This window comes from Ornithodoros turicata, chromosome 5 (genome assembly GCF_037126465.1).
Source record: "Ornithodoros turicata isolate Travis chromosome 5, ASM3712646v1, whole genome shotgun sequence".
Classification (NCBI taxonomy): domain Eukaryota; kingdom Metazoa; phylum Arthropoda; class Arachnida; order Ixodida; family Argasidae; genus Ornithodoros; species Ornithodoros turicata.
Window position 1 is genome coordinate 25,857,695 of NC_088205.1, and position 26,344 is coordinate 25,884,038.

Sequence of the window (26,344 nt, forward strand, 5' to 3'; positions counted from 1 at the left end):
GTCGCTGCGTCTCCCTGCGAGAGGGTCCCTAGGCGGTGCCCATAACAGTGTTTTTCAAGTTTCTCGTTTGGCTTGCAAAAGCTCAGGTATAGGCACACTTTGACTAACTAAATAGATTTGCAACGTCATATTACAGACATAACGCCAATACGTGGAGGCTTTTCGAGTCATAAACCATGTGTGTCCGAATGCAGGGAAGAGATACACACGCATGCGCGTAGCAGTCGAACCGCAGCGAACTTTTTAGAATTCCATAAATGAAAACTCGAAGTTAAGTTTGCGAACTTTTGCGACTTCGAGCCTCGACAGGTTTGTGACATCACTAAATTTTTGTGTCAAAACGGTTTTGGTAAACCGCGGCAACCTCTGTCGTACACTCTAGTGTATTGCTCTCCAGTGGTGAATCACCCCAGGTCATAGTCACGATTTATTTGTTGTTGTTGTTGTTGTCGTACACGGTTTTCAACAAATCAGGGGATAAAACCATGTAATTCGGAATTGTGGTTGGCTAGGAGCGAGTTAAGCGGTGAAGCGCTCTTTTAAGAGGGGAGAAGTATTGGGCTTGTTTAAACTGAACTCCGCCACATATAACTCTGATCTCGGAACTGAACTCGGAACTGAACTCCACTCGGGGTCAATTGCCATTCACAGTGATTCATACCTGGGTAGTAATGTCATACTGTAATGTAATTACAGTAATGAATTACTTTTTCTGGTAATTTGTAATGTAATTTAATTACATTTGGGCAGTAATTTTAATGACACTACTCATTACTTTTTACAAAAGAATCGAGTATGTGTTCTGTGTTGGCACTTGGCAGAAAGAGTTGCCAACTGGCGAGTTAAAAGAATTCCAACGTCCACAATGAAGTTCCACATCCTCAACATCGTTACGATTAAGCTCGCAGTAATGACTTTGTAATGTCACTACTTTTTTGTAGTAATTGTAATGTAATTTCATTACATTTCGATTGCAGTAATGAGTAATGTAATTTAATTAAATTCTAGCTGGAGTAATGAGTAATGTAATTACATTTTAGAAGTAATTTACCCAGGTATGCTGAGTGAATGTCAACTGACTTGTTGAAAACACGAAGTCTACGCCTTTTTAGATAATTCACGCAAAATAAAGTTTAAAAAAAAAAGAAAGAAACGTACGTCTCCCACTTTCGACGAATCAGGAGACTGGTCGATTTCATTCGGGACGATGGATAGCAGTAAACCGGCGTCTATTTTCCGCCTCCGGGAGGACGAGTTGGAAATTTGCGCCTCCCCTCCCCCTCGCTATTCTTGCTCCCCGAAAAGTGGCTCTTTTGCGCCCCTTTAGGCGAAGACGGCTGCCCCCCCCTCCCCCCCCCCCCGTGGACGCCGATCCTGCTTAGCTAATAACACTGTAGCTACCAACCACCTTCATACAGAAACTGTGATGCAAACGTTATCAATGTAGGTCCGTCACATAGTAAATAAAAGATAAAATCGCCGAAAATCAACACAAATTAGTGAAGTTGTTCCTGTGCAATTTGATGTAATGCACTGCAAGAGCAGACGCCTGATGTCGAGAGTATGGCGGAATTCCCTCTCTAGAAATCGGAGAAAACGTCACATTGACGTCCAATGAAGCTCGAGCACATGACGTCACGCGCAGCCTTTGAGAGCCTTTGAGCCACGAGACGTGGAAAAACATTGGGCGTCATACCGCGGGTTGAATGAAGCAGCAGCGTGTGTTTTTCGAATTCCCTCCCGCAATTGCATGCGTACCGCAACAACTCACGGCAGGCCCTCATACTGTGACTCCGGTGCGGCAATATGTTTTCCCATGTTACGTGACCAAACGTGACGTCACTGCACAAGCCTCATTAGGGAGCGCCCTTTGGGGACCAAGCCGGGCTGGCGTCTGCAAGTCACGGAGATCTGCGGATCATGGCCTGCGGATGTCGTTCTGGAATAGCGCAAGACGTGTTCGTACAGCCAGGAAGGTAACACCGTGTTCCACGTGACATGGTGGCGTCAGAACACACGTTCGTAAGCGAAAATGGGCGTATTTACAGAGAACTTTTCACTTAATATATTGCGATGCGAACGCCAAGCAGACGAGGTCGGAGACTAGTCTCCTCCCTGCTCGCTTGCTCTGCGCTCCTATTGGTGCGCCTGGCCTACGTCACCATGATGTTACTGACGCTAGGACTTCCTTAGGTGCAGAGGCAGTGCAAGTCTTTAGAACTCGTTCTTAACGTATAAGCTGTTTTCGGAAAAGAAATTAGACTGTGAAGAGGTGCCAAACATTGTTGTACCGGTCGCTACGCACGTTTCCGGGTGCAATACTCTAACGAGACCTTGGGCACTGTACGAGAGCGCTGTATGTAAGAAACGTATATGAGATCTGCAGATTGATTTACTTTGTAATTTCAACCATTTCTCGTTCAGGAGTTTGTATTCAGCTAAACTGTTTGTGGGAGCCAGTCTGTTTGACTGGACTTCCACTTCGCTAGACTTCATTGCCGATACATGTGTGTTCTGTTGTTGAACCTCAGAAGGGTGCCTTCGGTGCTATAGGACAACTCCATATATTTTCTGACCGCATCATTTAAATGCCTCGCGTACATGTGACATGAAGAAATTTTGTCGACCTCGTTTCTTCCAACGTAATGTCATCCATTAAATAAATATATAGGGGGCAAAAGGCGGTGCCAGCGTTGCCAGCCGCAAAAAAGCGTTGTTCTTCGGGTGAACACAACTAGCATCTCAACTGGGCAATTTGTTTTTGGCATATCATTACGTCAGAGATCCCACAACAACAACAACAACAACATAGATGAATGGATGATGATGATGTGGGATGTTTCCCTGCGTTGAGTGCAGGACCCTACCCCATCGGATAAATCCTCGGAATTTCAATTCGCGCAAGCAATTGCTCATTTCATTTTCTTCCAAAAGAAAGTGAAAGCAAAACACGAACTGTCAACGCATCCCGCCACCTATCTCTTTGCAATATTTCTTGAATACGTTTCACACCCAAGAAACATCGCAAGTGGAAGGCTTTCCGCAAATGCTACTCGTCACAGACTTGCACACTTAGGCGGTCGACTGTTTCTGTGTGCATGCATGTGTGTGTCTGTGCATAGAGTATAAGCTGGAATCCCTCGGGAAGGATGGCATCGCGAATGGTGCAAACAGGATTAGCGCGAATCGTGCTGTAGACTGCGCCATCCAAAAGAGGTCGCTCTGAAATCGATCCTTGTAACACCTCGTCAACCAACAGAAGGAGAGATCAGACCCCGGGGGTTTGAGGAAGGATACGCAGCACGACTGCCTTCATGTATATTGGATATACACAATGGGTAAGTAACCGCAACCCACATCGCCCATGGGAATACTACGCCCGTCGGAGTTTCGATTGTCGGTGGGCTTTGTATAAAAAAGCAAACTCCGATAGAAGGCAGCAGGAAATTTCGGGTGGCTATATGCGTGCACTTTTACTGGGTTGTGAGATTGGAGGAAATTACACGAGCATGTTTACATATGTATAGGTCTTATCTTCGCTTTTTTAGACGTATGGTTACCGCCGTAGCGACACGATCCATAGAGTAACAAAAACAGATGGTAAAAGTGAAAACAGAAAGAACGATGCTACACTACATAGATTTAGGGAAGCGGGGTTTAGGAATGCATCGCAAAGAAGTGGTTTGGTATCCGCGTTTGACAATGTTTTATTTATTCGCAGTTGCAACTACCCAGTGGATAAATTACCTCAACTCGAAGGGCCTTGGTTAGTATTGGTTGGATGACCATGGTTCTATTCATGGTAGCCGCAATGGCAAAGGGGTAAGGTTGCAGGCCAGCTGGTACATGGTGAAAAATTGGAACCAGAGAAAGGGACAGAGGAGGGACGACACGACACGTTCTCGAAGTGTGTTCGAAGTGTTCTCGAGAACGTGTTGCGTCGTCCCTCCTCTGCCCCTTTCTCGGGTTCCAATTTTTTCACTATGGTACCCGTACCTTTACAGGTCTAGAACAAAGACCGTCATAACCGTGTATTTCACTTTTCACACGAGCGACATTCCCCAGAATACTATCGGAAGATGCGAAAAATGTCACATCTTTCTGCTGTCACGAGAACGCGAGCGCTCAACGTCGTATCTTCACGTGCAATGCTAACCGCGGGGAATATCCTGCGACATAGCCAGAAGATATTCCGTAGCAGACGACAGGAGAAAACGCTGACAGTGTCGTCTGCTAAGTGTCGTCTGCTAAGTGTCGTGTGCTAAGTGTCATGTGCAAAGTGCGCAGTACATCACTCCCCATATTACGGCACCGTGTGAATGCTCCACGTTGCGGAACATCGGCTCCATGAGCAGTTTTTCCTTTTTCTTCCATTAGAATCTTCCAGTGAGGATGTCGCACGTGTGAATACACGGTAAAAGTCTCCGAAAGGAGGAGATAACGTAATAAAATACAAATGCTCTACCAGATTTACTTCAGCTAAGTTGTCAGGGCTTACAGCTCAGAGTGTATTTACATAATTTACTTTGGACATCTGGGTATACCACTCAAATAAGGAAATAAACAAGTTACGTAAAATAAGAGTCTGTCGAATGGCAGGAGGATAGTCCTGCAGGGCATCATCGTTCCACGATGTCTCTTTACGTGCAATTAATTGATCAGCATTTTTTTTAACAGCGCTGTATTCATCATGTCACCATTGCCCAGTATTGCACCCTTGAAGGCTGCTACAGCCTTAAAATCGAAGGAGATATAAGGTTAACGTCATAGATGCCTGCAGCTAGCCCAGTTTTCTAGAGCAGGATTACCACGATAATATTGTATGCACGTTCCGCCGTTATCGCACAAAGGTACGGACCTTTTTTCGAAGCAGGAACGTCATCCCCGTTGTGGTGAGGCACCGTAACACCTCCACAAACAGCTCCTACCAGGGCTGCCGCCGTCGACACCTGAGTCCCCGGCACTGCTGCATGGCCGAGAGGACCCACAGGACTAGGGGGTGTCAAACCAGGGCCTCCCGTCTGCAAAAAGAAATGTATTTTTTCAAGTACATGGCAGTTGTGTATGCTGACATTATAAGCGGCATACGTTGATGTCTTACAAGGATTTCCCAGGGATTAAAATCAAGAACGTATGCCGCCTTCACATGTTTGCGGACCATATGGAGTATTGTTGTTTGTTCTACTTTAACGTGTGCCTAGTGTCCATGTATGTGACACCGACTGCTGTTCTGTAGCCGTACCTGAGGCATCCCTGCAGCTGCAGCTGCAGCCAAGTGAGTTCCAGGCGGGTACCATGGCCAGGGCTGTCCGTTGAGCATCCGCAGCTTGTCGTACACGGACTCCGGGCCGGAGACCGCAGCCTGCGCCGCTGCGGCTGCCGCCGCCTGTTCCTTCTGGGCGGCTAGGTTGCGCAGCACCCGGTTGATGGACGACACCTAGACGTATAATCCCACGTTGCAGCATTTTGCGAAAGAAAGTGCTTGAACTCACGCTGGGGATATTGTCATTATTGCAGACCCCTTCGGACAAGAGCCGGTCACGAATCTCCCAGGCGAAAATGGAGGGACATTCCCGCTTGTACTCGGCAATCTTATTTACTACAGGGGGGGTGGCAACCCTGGGCTTGCTGCCGCCGATAGCGCGAGGCCTGATGGATCCAGTCTCGTAGTACCTAGTCAGTGAAAAAAAGTGTCAGCGAACAAAGTGTACACAGTGTGTTAGAGCACACGTACCTTCCAAGAATCTTGGAGACGCATCCGTTGGAGACTTGCAGTATGCGTGAGATGTCGCATGGCCGGGCGCCGCTGTGTGCCAGCTCCACGATCTTCTGTCTCGTGGAGTCCGGCAGCGGACGCCCGTTCACGTACACGCCCCCCAGCTGGTTGATGCCGCTGTGGCCTACGGGAGGACCGCACCAGGCCCAGGCAACGGAACTCAGCCTTAGGACGGGCATGCAAACAAGCGCCCAGCAGCGCGCCACATACACGATGCTGGTCGTCTAAAAGTCACTTGGCAGGGCGGTGGGGAGTCGCATGCATTGTGGTAAAGGGATGGGAATAATGCATGTGTAGAGACGTACCTTTATGGGGCATGTGATCCACGGCGGACACGACGCCGCGTACGAGCGGCTGCAGCTCCACGGCGCCGCTCCGGGGCCCGGCTAAGCCCAAGGCCACGCAACTCTGCGCATATGGATAACAGTGAGCAAAGAAGTAAGAGGCGAGCGAGCTGGTGTAATGCAGTAGTAGGTAACGTTTCCTTAAGTATGAGGAGAAGACAAGAGACACGGGTTTGTTGGGTTCGTCCGTTCGTGCCTCTTGTCGTGTCTTCACCTCATACTCGAGGAAATGTTTCCTACAAATGAATAACAGCATATGCTCATTCTATATACAACAACTTTATTTTAAGATGATGAATGGTGAGTTTCATCACCAGTGGCGATACTCTACTCCGTTGCTGGTGGTAATGTGGGGAATGAAATAATGAGTGCCTTCACAATAAGGATCGAAGTCCGATTGTGTCCAGAAAGGTCAAAAGAGCTTTGAGCGCAGAACGTTGGTGGGCTGGATTAGACCAGGGACCAAGCAATTTTGATAGGGAGAAGGGGCGAGAGTCCAGCTAAGAGACCCGGAGAGTGCGGTTCGGGAAGGTCGGTAGTGTGGGCAATGCAGAAGAATGGGAGAGTCAACGTGGGTCTCAAGCGGTAATGCCACTGAGCTGTAAAAGCCACAACGAGTCGCATTCGATGAATTAATGCAGCATCTTGACGAGAGGTGTTTTGTGGCATGCGGAAAGCGAGCGTCGGATCAACTCTGCTCAGCATACATGGGGGGATAATCTCAGCATAATGTCGGTTGCCCATTGGCGGGAAGCCCGGGGTGTCACGAGACGTCGCAGAATGGAACGACGGTCTCCTCTCAGCAGTGCAATACTGGTCCGCTTCTGATACGAGAGAGCTGCTTCTGGGGCGCTACGATACGATCTCTCGGTAAGATTGGGCATATCATTTGAGGAGACCAATGACAGGCTGCTCCGCATTGCCGCCCTCCTTGTGAAGGAGAGAAGGAAAACGTAAACTGCGGTTTCCTTCGCGTATACAGATCAACAACGAGCACGAATCCAGTTTTTTTTTAACTGATATCAAGCTTTTTCCAAACTGATATAACGGCGTCTTTTTTCGCGAGGAGAAATTTTTGCAATTTAGTGCGACCGTCAACGAATCGAAATTTCAGCAAATTGCAGAATTCCTTGTCCGGTATTCAAAGCAGAACGTCTTACAACGCGTTTCAAAGGTCTCAGGGTCTCATCAGGCCATAGTAATTCTCCCTGGCGTGGCGCCTGAATAGAGACACATTCTGCGTAACATAAAAAACGACGACAAGCGACAGCAGTCGTTTGTCCCCGTTTCTTATGTTGCTTCCCTCATGTAATAACACCAGGGTGCTATATGCTCTCTTGAGTTCAGTTACATGGTCGATTTGCATTTGACCCTGACTCTCGTAGTCATCTCGACCATCTCCCAACAGCACTCCATCAGGGGCAGTAAGCATCTTTCCTATAAACACCTTTCGAGGCAGCGGGGCGTTCTTCTGCGAACCATGAACTGGATTCCGGCTAATAGAGACTTCCAAAGCGACTCCATTCCGTCTTTATCAACAACTGATTTTTTCAGCAATCTGTCATCCTAAACGGTAATCAATACAACACTCCCCGCCGCCACAAACAAATGTCCCGCCGAGATCCACACTGCTCTCCCTCGTGGAGTTACCGATACGCCAGCGAGCCAAGCCCACGGTGGTACACAGAAGAGCAGGTATGGCGCGCGGGACACGAAAGGACATTTGCATAAACGCACGGCGGGGAACCTTTCTCGACTGTCGTTCGAAAGACGAGGTCGGTGATCCATCAAAAAATGCGGGCGTTGCCGCTTCTTTCACAGACGTGTAAGTCGAAAGCTCAGATGGTATTGTGTACTTTTGTTACTGCACAGTGACTCGCATGTGGTGCAGGGCGGAACGCCGGTGTCATGTCGACAAGACCGTCTTCTTTTCTTTTCCTTCTTTTCATAGTATGACTTGAAATTGCAGTATGCTACCAACTTGTTAACTTATTTATTTATTTATTTTGTGAGTGTCTCGTCTATACTGAAGTCTCAGTTTACGAACATCTCATCTCATTGTACAGTATATTACGAAACGCAGCAGGGGTTCCGTACAAGTTCATTAGGCTTTTTGGAAAGAGCGCCGAAAGAAGGGTGACTGTGTTGGGTTTGGGGTTTGGAATAAACTTGACCCCAGCATATGTACTAAGTGCCATTATAATCTATATACAACCGACCATGTCTAAATACCGCAGTTCATATCATGATATAAGTAAATATCACGAAGAGAATGACTCATCGATATCATGTCACTGTCACAAAGCGCAGGCATGTATAGAGTCACTAAATAAGCTTAGTTAAGGTAAGCATATAGAGGGCCGGAATGGGAAGATGAAGAGTGGTGAAGACTCTTCCCTCAAATCGAGGAAGTGCCCCGAAATCTAAAGAGGCACTAAAGTGCATGTGGCGACCCGTGGACGACGAGGAAGTCGCCAAGTTACGGACACTCGCCACCAGAAGAGGCTTCAATTCTATCGACAACGTCCTGAAGACTAGCCACGGGTGAGGAAGCTCCCCAGCACGTCCGGCCAACTCCGCGACCAGGGTTCGTGTACAGGACTCGTGTTCTTTATTTTTTGAATAATCCAACCCATCTCTCGCACGTGGTATGGACATTCCTCATAGTTCTTGCGCATTTCGTGGACATAATACAAAAACGCACTTTACTAATAAATCATAAACCACTACCTTTAACGTAAAGGATAATAATAATAATAATAATAATAATAATAATAATAATAATAATAATAATAGTAATAGTAATAATAATGGCGCCGTGATGGAATTGGTGTGTGCTTTACTAGTCGTGTTCTACTTCAGAAGAAAAAGAAATCGATGATTGATTGATTGATTGAAAGAAAGAAAAAATGGGGAAAAAGAAACCGAGTCCGTCAGCTCTCAAATATTACTGCGTCGCAGATAGAATGGCTGGACAGAGGGCGGTCACGCTCGCTCCTCCGTGAGATATTGTAGTATATTATGCTCACTCTGCTTCTCTATTGGCTGTTAAGACCCGCCATATGACATATACGCTGCGTGGTGCATGGTGCGTGGTGTGCAGGACGCACATTCCCCCAGGGCGTCAGTCGTGACGTTTCCCACCTTTGTGAACCACCAGCACCACCACGCTGCGTGTTGGCGCTGCAGTATTTCTCCTGGCGCGCTATTGCGCCTCCTCATCTCCATCAGCGTATGTAGTTGACGGACTAGATTTCTTTTCCTTCTTCAACACGACTATAGTGCAGAATCTTGCGACACATAAGGCTTTGCAGTAGCCAGAATGTAGCCAGTTCTGATCCTCTAGGAATTTGAATTTCTTTTCGGTTATTTTTTTTTCTTTGCACACACTTGAAACACCCTAACACAGCACTGCAACGAAACGCACAAAACAAAACAAATCCAGTAGGCATGATGCAAATGAAAATAAATGAAACAAAGCTCCGAGTAAACGAAGAGATAACGACGTTGGCGCGTCGTCCGAGTGGCATTCCGTGACGTCCGTGTGCAGCACATTAAAAGCAAATCTCGGAAAAAGGTCAGCCTCTAGACGGTTTCCTATAGACGGCGCCTATATCCTATATAGAACTGTGGATACGATGTACGCGTTGCTGGGATTAGCGCCAATCAATCGCGCTTATCAGGTGCTGTCATTTGCCGCTGCGTCAATTCCTTGGCTTCTTATTATGTTGTCTTTATATACTATCTCCCTCGTCGTGGTATCTGCGAGCAAGTCGAATTGCGAAAGATTTTTCTTTTATCCTACAGAATACCTCCATAAAAAGCTGACTTTGAAAAAAATAAACAGCACCCACGAGTTGTAGAGGTTTTTGTGCGTGCGCTTTCTTGGGGTATAGTGAGCTATATGAGAATAACGTGGCAAATTTCCTCGCTCGTCATTACATATGTTTGTTATTGTTGTGTGTAAAAGGTAAGAGTCAGTCCATTTTGCGTTTTGGAGTCGCTGTAACAAAAGCTTCAAATAGGTGCTCCATTTCATTCCGATCTCGTAGTCACGTAATGCAGAGGTCCCCAAACTGTAGGTCGCGACACCACAGGGGTCACGACACGTTCCGAGGGGAGTCGCGAAGCACCCCACAATAAAAAGAAATGCCGCGCCGTGTCCGCTATTCTGCGTTACCAAGAAGCCCGTGGCAGCAGACCCGGAGGTTTCTCATAAATGCGCTTGCATGCGAGGTACGCGACGCTTTAGATGCATCATACAGCTTCGCTTTTGCATGTGCACGAGGGCCAAAATCTATGACGTGAGGTTCACTCACTCCCGCTAAAGGCCACAGCGTCTGCGTCTATCGCGGCATACACGGAACGGACGCCTCGCCCTCACGGTGCATCGCGCAGTGGTGTCTTCTCGAATTAGAAAAAATGTGTTGTCGGTGAGCGAGGCATACAGCTGTGCAGGACTTTTTGGTCCAGAGAACTCGCTCTGAAGGCTCCAATAAAATGTCAGTGTATCGTTTTGGCTAACGTTCATGCGCTGAGATCGGAAGACGTCCGGCATCTCAGAGAGGGAAACCGGGGGGTCGCGACGATGTCGTCTATATTTCAATGGGCCGCGGCGCGGCGAAGTTTGGGAACCACTGACGTAATGGGTAGGGCAGAGGTTCCCAAAGTGGGGTACCGCGAAATTCGTGGCATCGCGTTCAATGACGTCACCGGTAACCCTTTGGGAAGCCAACACATGATTCAACGAGTAAAAACGGTCGTTGTACGAGTGTACGAGGCATATCGTAACATGATGTGTCGTTATAAGCGATTTTACCGTTACAGTCGTTCCAAACGTTCACGTACGTGGCGGTTTACCTGGGAAGAGAACGGTGAGCATGGACTCATGCTGCATGAAAAGAACTGCTGTTCCGTGCTTCGAGTAACGGTTGAGTGGTGAGTGAGAGTGACTGTTACTGGTGACAGCGAAGGGCGGATCCAGGATTTTTCTGAGCGGGGGGGTCAAGCCTTGCCCAGCACGGTAGATACGCAATCGAGGTCAATTAAACAATATGTGAAGACAGAAACTGTGGAGGGGGGCAGGATGTCCTGACCCCCCCCCCTTACGAAAGGAATAGCAAGTCGGCCTTTGCCTGACTAACCTTTCCTTGTTTTTTTTCCTCAATAAACATATCCCCCCCCCCCCCCATCTAGATCCGCCATGGTGACATCCTTGTCTGTGTTGTGACTGTTACTGTGACAGCATTGTCTGTGTTTTGACTGTTTCTGAAACCGGCGGTGCTTGTGACTGTTACTGTGACAGTCGAGTCCGTGTTGTGACTGTTTCCGAAACAATTTTTGCGGTGCTTGGGACTGTTACTGTGACAGCCTTTTCTGTGTTGTGACTGTTTCTAAAACAATTCCGGCGGTGCTTGTGACTGTTACTGTGACAGCCCTGTCTGTGTTGTGACTGTTTCCGAAAAAACTTTTTGCGGTGCTTGTGACGGTTATTGTGACAGCCTTGTCTGTGTTGTGACTGTTGTGTTGAAACTGTTCCTGAAACAATTTTTGCAGTGTTTTGTGACTGTTTTGATGGGATGTTGCTTTCCCCTATAGGTTTTAATTTGTTTCCTCCTGTCTTTATTCTCTTTTCTATACTCCTTCCCCTTCCCCCATCATCATTTTTCGTTATATTTTTCTATTGTTTTATGTGTTATGTCAAGCGTATACGTACACCAGTAGTGCCTTTAAGTGAGTACGTGCCATAGAGTAGCTAGTCTCCATGTATATGGAGCCCATTTTCTCAATTTTTAAAAAATAATCAATCCATCAAAAAAACTCACAATGTGCTATTTGCGGAGAGGTTTCAGCGAAGTTTCATGGATGTATGCAGAACTGTCTGTTTTTGATCATTGTTTCAAGAATATATGGCAGTAGACGAAAAGTCAGCGAGAGCCGTACATAACGAACGCACATATCTCCTATTGCCTAGCTGTCCGGTTGTTCGTTCAGCCTCTGCAATTTGCGTTCACGAAGTAATCATCTGCATGTTGCCCTCTGGGGGCTGGGCATGTCGTAAAATGGCAATATGGCAAGAAATGTGTAGGGGTTCCTTCATGTCACAAAGTTTGACAACCACTGAGGTGGGGTACCACAATTCGTGCGGTGAAACGCCTCATCATAATTGGGAGTAGATTTAGATTTCGACCTGAGTCTTGTATGGCTATGCATGCCACAGGGTAGGACTGCGGATAATTTCGATCACCTGGGATCACCGTCGTCACGTATTGTTCAAATAGGTACACAAGATGGACACTCCGCGTGGATCAAACAAGTTGAATATCTATAGTTAATGTATTATGCGAATATTTTTCGTTTGTACACGTGTCATATGCGTGCATGTGTAAAAATGAAAGACAACGTCGAAGCTGTCATGTAGTATTTGCGGCTTCTTACATTACACACTTATTATTAGTATTATTACACTAATTACACTACATTACACTAATACATTATTACACAAATACATCTGCCACTATAGGATGTGCCTTGCATTGTCGTCAATGCGTCAATACCGTTCGCTAACAACAACTTTATTTAGATGATGATCATTATTGGAGTGCCTTTCCCACAGGAGATGTCCTACGTCATTGCTCGCGGTAATTTGGTGCAGGTATAATGCCGAGCCTTACGGTGAAGATCGAAGGCCTACATTGTCCAGAAAGGTTAGTAGTCAATCAATCAATTTATTTACTACCGAAAGACCATGGAGAGGGCGTTACATGGGAGGAGCAGGTATCAGGCGAATAATAAACAAACAAAAAGAGAGATGCATTAATACAAAATAAGCAGAGTTTCGAGAACAAAAAAGCACTACATATAAGCGTAGAACAAGCGAAGAAAGCAACCGTACGGAGGGAGAAAAAACCCGACGACGGGAACAAACACACGCGGGACGACGGGGCAGGCGCAGGACGACCCAAACAGGGCACACACAGACAAAGCCTGAAGTGTCCGTTCTCGTCGTCCCTATATACATATAGTCTCGGGATTTTGCCACCATGTATTCTATAGTCGCCAGCTCAATTGCTATTGAGCAATTCTTTCATGTTTGTAAATTGGCATGTTTTGGAATCTTAAAAAGTAGAGATGGGACGAATCCAGAATTTTGCGAATCCGAATCCAAGGAAGGTTCTGCGAATCCACGAATCTTACTAATCTCGAATCCTTTCTTTGAAAACAGTTTAAAAAGCTCTAAGAAAAAAAAACTTCTACTGAAAAGTGTTTTGAAGCAGAATATGATACATTTGTTTAATGAAAAAAAAAAAAAAACATTATAGTTCAGTTTCGGGAGAAAATTAACCCATCTTGTTCATCGACTACAAGAAATACATAAATTCTCGAGCCTCAATTATTTCGATAAAGCTAAAGCAACAATCAAAAGCAAAACCATATTACTTTTAAACGTGTAATGTAACCATGCCTGCCTGAACTCTTTCAGGCCAGAGCAATGTAAACAAAGAAACAAGAAAATATCCGTCGGTCAATTAGGCTTTCGGCGCACTCCGGAGGCGCCAATTTGAAAAAGAAAGGAACAAACATGGCTGGTATATATAGATTCGAAAGATTCGATTCGCCGTTTTGAGCACTAGGATTCGGATTCCCGAATCTCGAATCCATGCCAAGGATTCGTGGATTCGGTTGGCTCATCCCTATTAAAAAGTGCCGTTTAATGTGGAGTTGCATAAGCTTGGAGGGTCAGTAATGGTTGCAATATTAGATGGGAGGTGGTCCCATTCGGTGGACGTTGTAGGAAAGAATGGATTCGAGAAGGACGAAGTGCGTTACACTTAAAACGAGCCACTTTGAGTTCACGATCGAGACGGGTTGAGATTCGATGATTGATGTACATAGCAAGATCGGAGAGCAGAAGTGTGACAGAATTTATACAAGAATGACAGTGAGTAAGTGATAGTAGTACTTTTAGGGCAGAGCGTTAGCGGGCTTGATTTGATCGAGTAATTTTCAATACTTCAATATTTTCGACGGACGTCCCAAACAAAATGTATGGATAGACTTTCCTGTCCACGGGGTGCGGCGAGTCATTCCTGAGTAGCTCGCATCTTGAATTTTTTTTTTATTAAACGTTCTTGACGCACAAGGTAACAACGGATGTGATAGCATTCATAATATTCCACAGGAAGACTCAATGTGGGATTCGATTTTCCTGGAGCGCCGGTATCCTTTGCTTTCGCTTATTATGCTAAAGCCTCTCATGCCTCAATGTGCTCGATACCATTCCAGCTAGTAGTTTGTTTGTTTGTTTCAGTGTTTTTTAGACGTGTGCAAATCTCATTCGTAAATTTCGAAAAGTCCAGGCGCAGGGAAGACAGGCTTTTTGTGTGAAATATCTTATTTCTCACGACTGTGCTTGATCACAGTATATTTATTTATTTTTATTTGTACATATACCGCAGCCTCAACTAGAGTATATTGCAGGAGTGAATCGAAGTACTGGATAGGAGGCAACACACGAACATTGCCATCTATGGCGTTCCATTCACTGATACATCGAGGAAAGAAACTGTATTTGAAACAATGAAGTCAACATGAATACTGCACAAAATCCAACATATATGTGCACTTCTTGTACGGAGGAAGATATTGTTCACATGGTATTTTTAAGTGACGATTAACTATACATTAAATGTTTCTAGTCGGAGCGCCCGGTGCCTGACATTAAGTCGAGTAAGTTCAAGCTGGGAAAGGGTCGTACGCAACGAGAAAGAAGGATTATATAGCTAGACCAAACGAATCGAGCAGCCCGGTTATTTTGGACGGCCCCTAATTTATTCATGTTTGTTACCTGACTTGCTGCACCTATGGGAAAAAAAAAGGGTAAATTGAAGACTAATTGCAGCTTCTAGTTCCCTATAAAGCAGTTACTCTCCATTTTAGTCTCCTGACGCTGAAATTTACTCCCCATCGCTGCAAGGGGTGTACCTCGAAATAAACTGCTCAAAATCCCCATCATCCCAAAATAAACTGCTGGAAATAAATGTTTCGTTGTCTCCCGATTAAAAATAAACCGCCTAAAATTCAGAGTCGCGCGCGGAAAATCGCGAACAGTGAACTCAGAGTCTTAAACTAACATGCTGGGAAAATCCCTGCCTGAAAGGACAATGCATCTAGTCCCTAAAGGGACTAAACTTCCCTCAGACTAAGAGACTAAACTCCTTTTTTCCCTCAGAGCGCGCACATGCACTTCTGCCCGCTCGTCTCATACGTATCGTTATCAGGTTTCATCTGTGGCGCCAGAGGACCACCCAAACTGGACAATTTCTTCCTCTTTCGTCACCCGACGGAGGATTATGCCTGCACCGCTGGTGTCAGAAAAGGGAGAACCCTTTTAATCCTGCTCTTGTGAAAGAGGCGCCTTCCTCCGAGATGCAAAACAATGATAGCATTCATTGCCCTCGGTTTCCGGTGACATGCGCTGCAAACACGGCGCCGGCTGCCCGCCATCGCAACCCCCAGCCAGATCAGGCTTTGTCTCTTTCTTTTTTCACGTGATGGGGACAGATAAGACGCACCTCAGTAAACCACATTTCAAAAGCGACCGCTTTAAATTACTTTCCTCGCCTCAAGTCACTATTACATTGCATGTTTGCTACTGGTAACTCAACTGTGTTGGCGCTCATTCAACGAGGCTGACCAGACGTGTTTTTTTTATTCATTGCTAGCGCCGCGAAGCAACTGTGGACATCAGCGGTGTACAGACGAGGGCAGATGGGGAGAGGACGGCGGGGAGGAATGGGGGTCAGGGGGGTTAGTGTGCGTCCGGAGCCGACTTCGGGGGAAACTGCAGACCTTAGTCTGGGAAGTCGGCCGGAAAACAAAGGGGGAAACCTCAGACAACACAGCCAGTGGTAGAATTCGAATCCACGACCTCCCATCATCAGCAGGACCTTGCAACGGCTACTATACCACCGAGAGAATATTTTTACCCACTCGACCATGTCGCTGCTGATGTGGATGTTTGCCTTAGATGGAAGGTGTTCTAGGAAAGTTTGAACCGTTGACAGTTCAAGTTTTCGTCACACGGCTAAGGGCAACATACGCCAGCGCACCTTTCAATATTGAAACGGTTCGTCCCCCTGAGGTATAGAAAGGCCTTCTGGAGAGCAACAGTGACCACGGGAATGACCCTGATATCCCCCGCGCTTGCGAAATTTCCGGACTCGAATTTGCCGGTCACAAAATAAACAAATCTCCCGATCGCTCGGTAAGTTTCTATCGTATACTACCTACTTTTATACTTCTCGCCCCTGGTGATGAAACTCCTCATTCACCATCTTCAAAATAAAGTTGTTGTTGTAGTCTATACCTCTCATCGATAATGACTGCTGCATGTCCTCTGTAATATCAAGATCGTGGGCTAATATCCTTTGGGACGCTCATTTGTATATAACGTGCACACGTGGCTTATGGCATCTTCGATTCACAGCCACCGATGGTCAGTGGCTGTCAGTATCGTCGGTGGCGAAGATAGCGCTCTGTCTTCTACTGGTCAAAACGGACCGCTCTGACAATAGCTTCGGCAGTTTGTTTCCTTCTTCCAGTTTGTATTCAAATGTATGAGGTTTTCCTCAGACGCTTTCAGACATATGTCGGCACAGTTCCCTTAGAAGTCGGCCCAGGACGCACATTCCCCCAGGGCGTCAGTCGTGACGTTGCCCACCTCTGTGAGGCCGACAACGGCGAGCGCTTTCACAACCAGCACCACCACCCTTCTTCCATCTTCTTTCTTCCTCCAGCTCCGAACGCACTGGCTTAGAGCATTGGTGGTACATACCGCCAGTCGAAGATACTATGATACCTTTATTTACGCTTATTATACATCTTTCCGTTAGAAAGGACGCCTTAGGCTATCGTGCATTGCACAGATAAAATAATCAGGAAACTGCTGAAAAGATACAACTCCTAGATTTTAAAATATCAAAAGTACGCTAATAGAACAGTCATATTTGCTGACGGATGGTTACGCAAAAATGTTCCAGAAGCGGGGACTCCTCAGAGAATACCAAGAAAGTTACCAGAACACATCCACAGTGTCGGGCGGCCGCTCGCCGCTATTTTTTGCGCGCCAACGTCTTTGCGCGCCCGCGTGCAACGTAATACGGCAAAACTCGCATCCGTTTCAGAAAAAAAGTCATCCTACAGAACCATTCTCCGCCAAGAACTGAATGTAGTAGAATCTGTTCGTGGTCCTCTTAATGGTTCAGCCGTTTATGTAAAAGCACCGCGGCGTCGTATCCCACAAAACAGTTCACCGAGTTCGTGCTTTGAGTATCAACAATATCGCGGTACCCCTCACACAAAGAAACAAACAAAAGGAGTCATAGTATAGGGAAACGGGAAAAGGGGGCCGACCCGCGGTGGCAGCGTCGCCCAGAACGGGACCTCATGACACTCGCACCGCACTGCCAGATATCGCACCCCCAACAAGCGGTGGGGAAAAACACAACGAGTGCGAGGGGATGGCTACCATTGAAGCGAGGTTCTCTTGGCATGCAACTAACCTTTCTTTTCCCTGGTATTGCTATCGCAGACGAGAGTTCAATACAAACAGAAGCCACTGCGAGCAAATGAAAACGATGGGCTGCACTTCACGCTTCCATGCCTTGGCCCAGGTGAGCAACAATCTGATCCACATGCACTCCCTCTGAATCCGGGTGGCACATCTTGATATCATATCAGCAAAACATGTGACCACTTGTCGGCTGCCAGCACAAGGGGCTGACAAACATGACGTCTCAGTACTTGTTCAGATACGCTGTTCACCGGGCTAAATTATACAATCAGCGAGAAGCGTTAAATAATCGTGTGTGTACCTCGAAATAAAGTGATCGAAATCCCCGCTGCAAAACAAACTACTGGAAATACACGCTATTTGACTATAAAATGCACAGTCGCGCGCGGGAAACTGTCAACAGCGAACTTAGACTAACTTAGACATCCAAATGCAAACACCGAACTTGAACTAACGTAATAATAAACTAACCAACGTGGTGTTCTGTCGTGTCTGCCCTGCTAAGCCTAACAGCCGCTAAAATTTGGCTTTCGTTCGCTACAACGACTCGGACAGACATCGAAAACCCGTTAATTTGGGTGGTTAAATAGTGATACCGTGTTTTTAAACGCTATACGTAAACACATTTATGTTTTTAAACACCTAATGCCATGTTACGAAGCAACCGAGCATTCTCCTTGATTTTCCTTGTTTCGAGAACGGGAATTTCCAGATCGGGGATTTAGCAACCGGGAATATCGAGGTCCACACAAATAATGTGCTCTGTAACCTGAAATTTAAACACATCTTCTGCATGTGTATGCTTACATACATTCCAGCATTACAAAGACACACTTTTTGCGGCATATGGTTCACTTTTGCGTTGGGTTAAAATAATTCGTCCTTCACTTCTGAATTAGAAATCAAGATGCTGCACGAGATGTGATGTGATGTGATAACGAAAAAGCACGAGATCACTGACACAATTTCGGTTGTTTGTGCGTATAGTGTTTCTTGGTCATGGAGCGAAATGCCCCTCGATATGCTTTTCCTTTGTGTTGCACAACCGTTAACACGAGCTCTTACGATGGAACGACGAGCTGACATGTAGCACGTGAGAAAGCTCTGTCCTGCACACTCTTTAGAGACCCTCCACTCCTTCAAAGGATATGTAGGGTGGTGGTGGTGGTGATGGTGATAGGGCTTGCCGTTGTGGGCCTCACGTAGGTGGGCAACGTCACGACTGACGCCCTGGGAGAATATGCGTCCTGGGCCGACTTCTAAGGGATCTGAAAGCGTCTGAGGAAAACCCAGGAAAAACCCCAGACAGCACAGCCGGCACCGGGATTCGAACCCAGTCTCTACGTGACATGGCCAGCACGCTAACCACTGAGCCACGGGAGCTGGTAAGGGGATGTAAGGGGATGAGGTAACTCGTTCACAGCCCCGCTGGGAGGGCCAATCGGGTAACTCGTGACGAAGCCGAAGCGCCGTAGCAGACGAATTTTCGGTTGCCAATGATAACTTACTAAAGTGATAGTGAAGTTACGGCTGCTCGCAGATCTGATGACATCACACGAGGAGCTCGGGCTGGCCCCATGGCTGGCCGATGGAGCCATGTTTAATGTCGCTTCACTTCCTTGCTCATTTAAATACACACCCCTGCTACAATGTGCACGCTGCTTTCTTGCGTCTATAGTCACGGTGACGTAAGGATATTGTTGCCAGTCCCGTCTGTGAGAAGCTTTAAGGCTTAATTTGTCTGTTCACTATAGGTGCCGTATTTTCGTCTATAGAGTTGTCACTGTTACGAGCAACCGATGATCGGATGATCTGCGTTCTGAGTGGGTCATGCCGACACTTCCTACACTAAAGAATGTCAGATCCACGTCCAATTTCCCGTTTTTATTACGTAGAAAAAACAATGTCGTCGTGTCGTCCGCTTCAACCAATTGACACAGACAGTTTCAAATGCAGAAAGCCTATGGCCGCGAGTGGCTTGCTTTGTGACTATACTGTCGCTGAAGGAGCGGAAGTAGGATCATGGAGGAAGGGAGAAAATGGGTGGCGCTAAGGATATTTGTGGGGCTCCGGATTTTCAGATTTATCCGAAAAAAATCGAAAAACATACGCCGGTAGCAGTTCGAATTTTCCCGAAAAACGCCGCTTTTGAGAGTTCCAGTGTCCGAGAAGTCTGCAAGATAAGTCCTTAAAGTTAAAGTCAGTTAAAACAACCAAATTCTTAGGGGCGACCATATACAGTCGAATGTCGTGGACACCGTACACGAAGGACATCAAACTGCGCTGCCAATCCTCGCTCAATCTTACTCGGAGACTAGCAAGCCCCACTTCAGGCTGTCCACAGAGCACTATACAACTCGTTCATAGTGCCCTTACAGTGACTAGACTCATGTACATATACCCGTACGGAAAGCTTAGTGAGTCGTCACGAAGAGTGCTAGAAAGGATTCACCTGAGGAGACTCAAAAGTGCCATCGGAGTTCCTCTGAGTACGAGAAACGTAGCAAAGTATGCAGAAGTCCCAGCGTTGCCTTTTCCCCTACTCGCAACCAAACAACTGCTACAACAAATCACTAGATTGGAGAAGACAAAACCAGGAAGAGCTATCCTTAATCGACTTAAGAACAGACAACGCTCTCGCTTTGTAACAACGCTGAGAACTCGCAGGTTGATCGGAATCCACACAGCAAGACCGCCAAAAAGTCCAGCTCCATGGACTGTACGCCAACCACGTTGTAAGATGACAATTCCATGCATGAAGAAAAAAGGAAATACGCCAGACATAGTTGCTTGGAAGCTAACCGAAGACTACATACGCGAACACCACTATGCTTCACTACAAATATTCACGGACGCATCAATTGACAGAAATGCTGGGACCAGTGCAGCAGCATTCTGCATTCCAGCTCTGAACGTAGATTGGACAGAAGCCATCCATGGGACGACGTCGACTAGAGATGCTGAAATGACCGCTATCCTGGCTCCACTAATGAAAACAAAAGAAATGAATCGACAACCTGGCCCCGTGGTAATTCTATCAGACTCAAAAGCCGCCCTTCAAACAATATCCAACAACTACGAAGACCACCCTGTTGCATTGCAAATTCTCGAAATCATAAAAGAACTAGAGATCAGGGGCAATATAATCGCCTTGCAACGGGTGCCATCGCACAAGAGCCTACCTGGAAATGAAAGAGCCGACACACTAGCCAAGGAGGCTACAAGACTTCCTCCTACACTCCCCCCTATTCCAAGTAGTGCTCAAGCACAAACTGCTATAAATGAACATGTATGGCGCTTTCACCCCGATGCCACGACAGCGATGCAAACAGAACCCCCCCCCCCCCCTCTGCGTCACAAGGGGTTTCACAAGGGAAGAAACTTCGCTTCTAATAAGATTGCGAACTCGAAGCGCCAACACTAAGGACGTCCTCGGCACCACAGGACGAAGTAAAGATCTTGCTTCACTGAAGAACATACGAACAGCAAAAGAAACGCCTAATGGAAAAAATTAGGAACCTAGGTCACCCAGACCCCCTCCTGGAGTCACTCATTTACCCTACTGGACCAATGTAAACGCGGCGGGCAACACAAATCATAGTCCTAGATTTCATGAAGGAGAGTAACCTCCTAGGTATTCTCTGACAGCAAAGAAGAAATAGACAACACTTTGAACTGAGTTACCAACAACCTATGACCTGTGACAACTGTGAACAACGAACCTGTGACCAACTGAAAGTGATTATGGTCAACTGTATATGGTGTGAGCCGAAGGTGACCACCAGATGGCACAACCATCGAACTAGCCCTAATGTGGGTCAAGTGGTGTATACGAACAGGGGGTGAGTCTCAACTTCTTTTAAAACCTAAGGGTCAAGTTACCCAGGGAAGTCAATGAGGAGATTTTGAGCACGTTACTTTGGGGGTCACTTGGACATGTTACGAGCACATATGCCCAGGAATTCCGAAGCTATACATTTGCTGTACAAGCAATCCAAAAACCGAAACCGGGGAACAGGTCACAGGACAGGTCACAAGGTCCCCCAATTTCAGCTTCACTTCTCGGTGGAATATGCATCATTCCATCCTTTAGGCATTGTTTAGTGTAGCTGTCGTTGGTCACGCTCTTAGACGTATACACGCAAGTCGAACTCGTTAAAGATACCTATGGTGAAGACCACGTGCATCACTGCTATGTACGCGCGATGCAGATGAGCTTCTCCTTTCCGATTTCATAATCACGGTCCTCTACACAAAGTCGCAATCGTTTCATCGTTGTATCTCGTGAATGGAAGATCTCGCGATACGAGTGTCAGACACGAGTCATTGTCACACACTTGACGAACCCCGACAACAGAACGCCACAAGCAGATGCGGATAAAAGGGACGTGAGAATTTCGCTTCATGTGACGCGCTCTTTGAATAGCGCCTTAGGGGAGACATGAAAAGTATCCACGCATCGACGCTGTGCTTACGCAAAATGTAGGCGTGGCCAAACTACATGACAGCTCAGCCCAGCTCAGGGAAGTATTCTCCTGTCTAGCAGGTGTTGAGTTCTTCAACCACGTATTTTTCTGACACGCAGTTTACGTTTCAAAAGAAGACTTTAAATTCTTTTCTCTCTCTCTCTCTCTCTTTATGGCTGCTGCTTTCATTTTCTCTTTTTTAACCACAACTCTTTCTTCGAACAAATGAAATAGGGAAGTCTTTGAAACGGCTAAAGCAGCAGGTACGCTCTTAACCGTTCGAACGTTATAACTGGAGGGCGACGGAGCTGTTCATATCACTTGCCGTTCTCTCACCTCAACTTGCAATGAAATTGTCGAACGGGGATGCAAGCTAATTAATTAATACACAAAAGATAGCACTTATGTAAAGACAAAAGATAACGATGATGATGATGATGATTACGATGGATAAGAGAAAATAGGGGAAGGTGAGTCACGACTAAAATTGTATTTCGACAATTCTCAGTCTTCTATTGGGCAGACGCATCCCCCTTCTCACAATGTAGTGCTGCCCTTCATCGTCTATCCTCCACCCAGGTGGTTACGGTGACCACCGTCTTCAGATAGAGGGCCGGCGATAGGGGGAGGGGGCGAGTAAGGCGATCGCCTTAGACCCCGCGCTTGCATAGGCCCCGCGCACGAAGCCCTCAACCAGGGATTACTTTTTTTTTTAAATATCAAGTATGCACTTAATCGTGTGAAACAGGCCCCGCGATGTGCCTTTGCCTCAGGTCTCGCACACCCCTAGCACCGGCCCTGTTCAGATATACCTGATAACAAAAGTACCAATTTTCGCAGACCTAATTTTTCCACGAATTTAAAGCCCCGAAAAATACTGTTCACGATTACGTGAAAGCGTATAGACAAATTGTGATTCATAACGCATGAGTTGCTTGCTTTCCATTGTCTCATGCGTGCTTGATCATCAACGTCGATTCCACCAATGGCAGGTGGTGCTGGTGACCATGATGATGGAACTGTTTGCCGAATAGTCGGCCACGCGCTCATGCGGGAAACGTCACGAATATCGTGGGGGGGGGGGGGGGGGGGGCGATCGTGCGTCCTGGGCCTGCTTCGCAGGAAAGTGTGTCGACATCTGTCTTAAACCAACGACAGGTTTGATTCTGTGTGTGTGTGTCGTAGCCAAGACTGACACATCCAGCAATTTGACCCGAATGGGCTCCGTGGTAAAACCGCACAGAACATGCATCGTGAAAATCTGCGAAACATCTTCAACGCACCTCCTAAGCGAAATTAACCACTTTTACAGTAATAAAAAAATGGAAGTCAGAAAATCGACGTCTTTAAACAATCAATACGGTGGACTCTATGTGCACACACACACAAAAAAAAAGAGAGAAAAAAACATATGGAAATCATAAAAAAACATGGCATTATAATGCCAGATAATTGGGATAACAAAAAAAAAGTTCGGAGAAGAAAATGTGCCATCATATTTTGCACGATTTGTCAGCAAGGATGAGCGACGTCGTCATCGGTATCGCCATCAAAGACCGATCAAAAATTCATTATGACGTTTTTCCTCTTGTTGGGTATTTGAAATACGTTCCATCATTTTTCTGCAAACAAAGGAGCTACTGGACCGTTTAATTAGGGGGCCCCCGATGACAAAAGAAAGCGCCTGCCTCTATTTTTCACGCCACTTCCTTCTTTTCTCGTGTACATTTCTTTCTATTTTCCACTGTTGTCGTTGCTTTTTTTCTTTTTGCACCGTTTTCTGCGTTGTATTTTAAATTTATCTTTCGCGATCAGCGTCTCGTTGACACGTCTCTTTTTACAAAGCGTGGCTTTATAGAGCCATAAATTAGATTAAACGGCATAAATTTTACCGTCAGCGTATTTCTGAGGTTAAACTACATTGCCATGCAGCAGGAGTGCTCGAATGCTTCGCGTATTGTAGCAGAAATCATCGATAACGGAAGCTATACAAGTAATTATGGGAGTCAAGAAGGATTCCAAACAGAAACTGAATAACTCACTGTCGCTTATGACGGAACCGAGAACTAAATTATGACAACGCGAGAGGATTAGCAACGAGAGTTACATGAAAAATTCATCACGTCGGCTTTCTGATGGACAGATGTGCGCTCTTGCCGTGGGAATCAGTTGTTACAGTGATCGAGTCAAAGCTTTCAAATAATTCACACGGTCACAATAACAACAATAACGAAGAAGAAGAAAAAACAGTATGGACGTAAAGTTACGTGAATAGGACAGTTTGTCTCTGCGCAAGGAAGATGGTAAGGTTGGGAGAAACCACGTGACAAAGTGTCCGACCATTCACAAGGCAGCGACGAGAGGGCATATTCAAAGATCGGCATGGGTGCATAGAAGAGACCATGTGCGTCTCACCCTGAAATGCTATAGCCACATACCTGGCTGGGAGAGGGACCAAGGATGCCGCTCCACGTTAGATAGTGGAGAGAGGGAAACCGTGGAGCTGCGAAGACGACTGACCTACTTTCATGACGTATTCTGTCGTGGTATGCATGCTACCACCCCTACCCCTCCAATCTTTAGGGTTGAACTTGGGAGCTCGGAGATTCTACATAGGTATTTGTGTTGTCCGTAATTTTGGAATTGTTCTAAATTATTTCATGATCAAAGTTTGGGGGGTATCCACAAGAAGCCTAGGACAGATTCGAAAATTCCGGGCGCCACATGCCCCAGATCTTGTCGTCCTATTGCTCTTTCCAGCGATACCACGGGTATTAAAATTTGACAGTTGATTGCTAAGAGAAAGCATCGATCAAATCGCGCGCCATAGAAAATGCACGTTGGAGAGGGAGCTGGCATGCCCTCTTAAAGGTCCTGTCCACGAGGAATCCAGAATCCTAAAGTTAATGTGATATCCACTTAGAGACGCCATCCAAAAAGAAAACACCAGAAAACCTTCACGAAATTCGTTCGTGTTTTTTCATAAAACATAAAAAACGTCGAATTCGAAACTATCTGCCAGCTTCCGGTTGAAACGATCCTTCCCTGCTTCGCCTCTTCCGGTGACGTAATTGGTATATTGCCGGCGAGATTCCCAATCACTCAGCTGACGGCGTCGCCCGGCTCGCCGCGATCCGATAGCACCGAAAGCATGAATGCAGACAGTTTGACTCGCTGCAAGCGTGGGTGTTAATTGCAAAAACGCATTCCGGTCACCGTTAGAAACGTTTCCCGCCCCACCACATGTGACGAACGTGCCCAAACAAATTGTATTTCAGTATATGATCCATCCGACACGCAGGTATAGGCTAGTGAGGGTGCTGGAGGTCTCTTCAAGCCTCGGCCCTCACGTCGGTCCCACAGTGTTACCAAGCTAACGAGGCGTGCCTGCGACGCATTGCGCTCCGGTTTAGGTTCTACTATGGAAGCACGACTGGAAGTCTGCCGTGTTCAGGGTGTTGCTTGCCATAGAAGCAAGAACGTCGAACTGTATGTCTCGGCCACCAATCAATCATCATCACCTCGGCCACTTGTCTCGGCATGCTGCCGCAGAAGCTTCTATTACACTAGCTATTCGCGAGGGAATATTTGCCAGCAAACAATTCCATCATAAAAGGTGTTTTCAATAGAATAGTCCCCTTTTAAGGGTGTTTTTGTTTTTAAACGCCCATTATAACAGTGTTTTATTAGGAATACACTTCAGTAAAGGGGGTATTAGAAAACACCCATCATTTGAGTGTAAAGGCAACACCAAAAAGGTGTGCGCCATGGGACAAGCCATTTACACAAAGAAAGTGTAAAAAAGTTTACTGTGTAGGCTCTTGCTGAGCTCGAGACCGCCCCAGGAAAGCCCGGTTTATTCGCAGAAGGCTTGCAGATCAGACGATATTCGCTTCCAGTCCCGGCACACGTACATGCCGCGACGACGATTCCCGGGGACAAGTCCCCCGAAGTTACTTACACATTACTTGTCGTAGAAGTCTACGCACTGCGTAGAGGTACAAAAAGCCGGACGCACTGAACTCATACCAACTAGCCCACCACCAAGCGCAATTTAATTACAATACTTCTGCAATGTTATTTTAGATCTACTGTACAAATATGCACATGTCGGAATTTGCCTGGAGCACGTTTACATTTTTCGTAGCAACACTGTATAACGCCAGCATGAGCCCCAAAGGAA

The 26,344-nt window shown here is 46.4% G+C and overlaps 1 protein-coding gene and 1 long non-coding RNA gene across 9 annotated transcripts in view; one reads left to right on the forward strand and one right to left on the reverse strand.

The window, feature by feature from the left end:
* The window catches only part of LOC135394241 (paired box protein Pax-6-like), a 57,988-nt gene that overhangs the window by 22,907 nt on the left and 8,737 nt on the right, over positions 1-26,344 (reverse strand). For 2 of the 7 annotated variants that reach the window (XM_064624887.1, XM_064624884.1), the window contains exons 1-6: positions 17,685-17,837; positions 6,082-6,184; positions 5,735-5,992; positions 5,493-5,673; positions 5,243-5,437; positions 4,859-5,021 (exon numbers count right to left, since the gene is read on the reverse strand). In XM_064624887.1, coding sequence (XP_064480957.1) covers positions 4,859-5,021; positions 5,243-5,437; positions 5,493-5,673; positions 5,735-5,955 — 760 coding nt within the window. In that variant the 5' untranslated portion in view covers positions 5,956-5,992; positions 6,082-6,184; positions 17,685-17,837. Of the gene's footprint in view, positions 1-4,858; positions 5,022-5,242; positions 5,438-5,492; positions 5,674-5,734; positions 5,993-6,081; positions 6,185-17,684; positions 17,839-26,344 lie in introns of those variants that run through there. The other 5 variants (XM_064624886.1, XM_064624891.1, XM_064624888.1 and 2 more) reach the window with 5 other exon arrangements.
* LOC135394243 (uncharacterized) overlaps positions 13,980-26,344 on the forward strand; it is a 36,537-nt gene continuing 24,172 nt past the window's right edge. The window contains exon 1 of one of the 2 annotated variants that reach the window (XR_010422802.1): positions 13,980-14,066. This is a non-coding gene — a long non-coding RNA (uncharacterized LOC135394243). Of the gene's footprint in view, positions 14,067-17,713; positions 17,796-26,344 lie in introns of those variants that run through there. The other variant, XR_010422803.1, reaches the window with a different exon arrangement.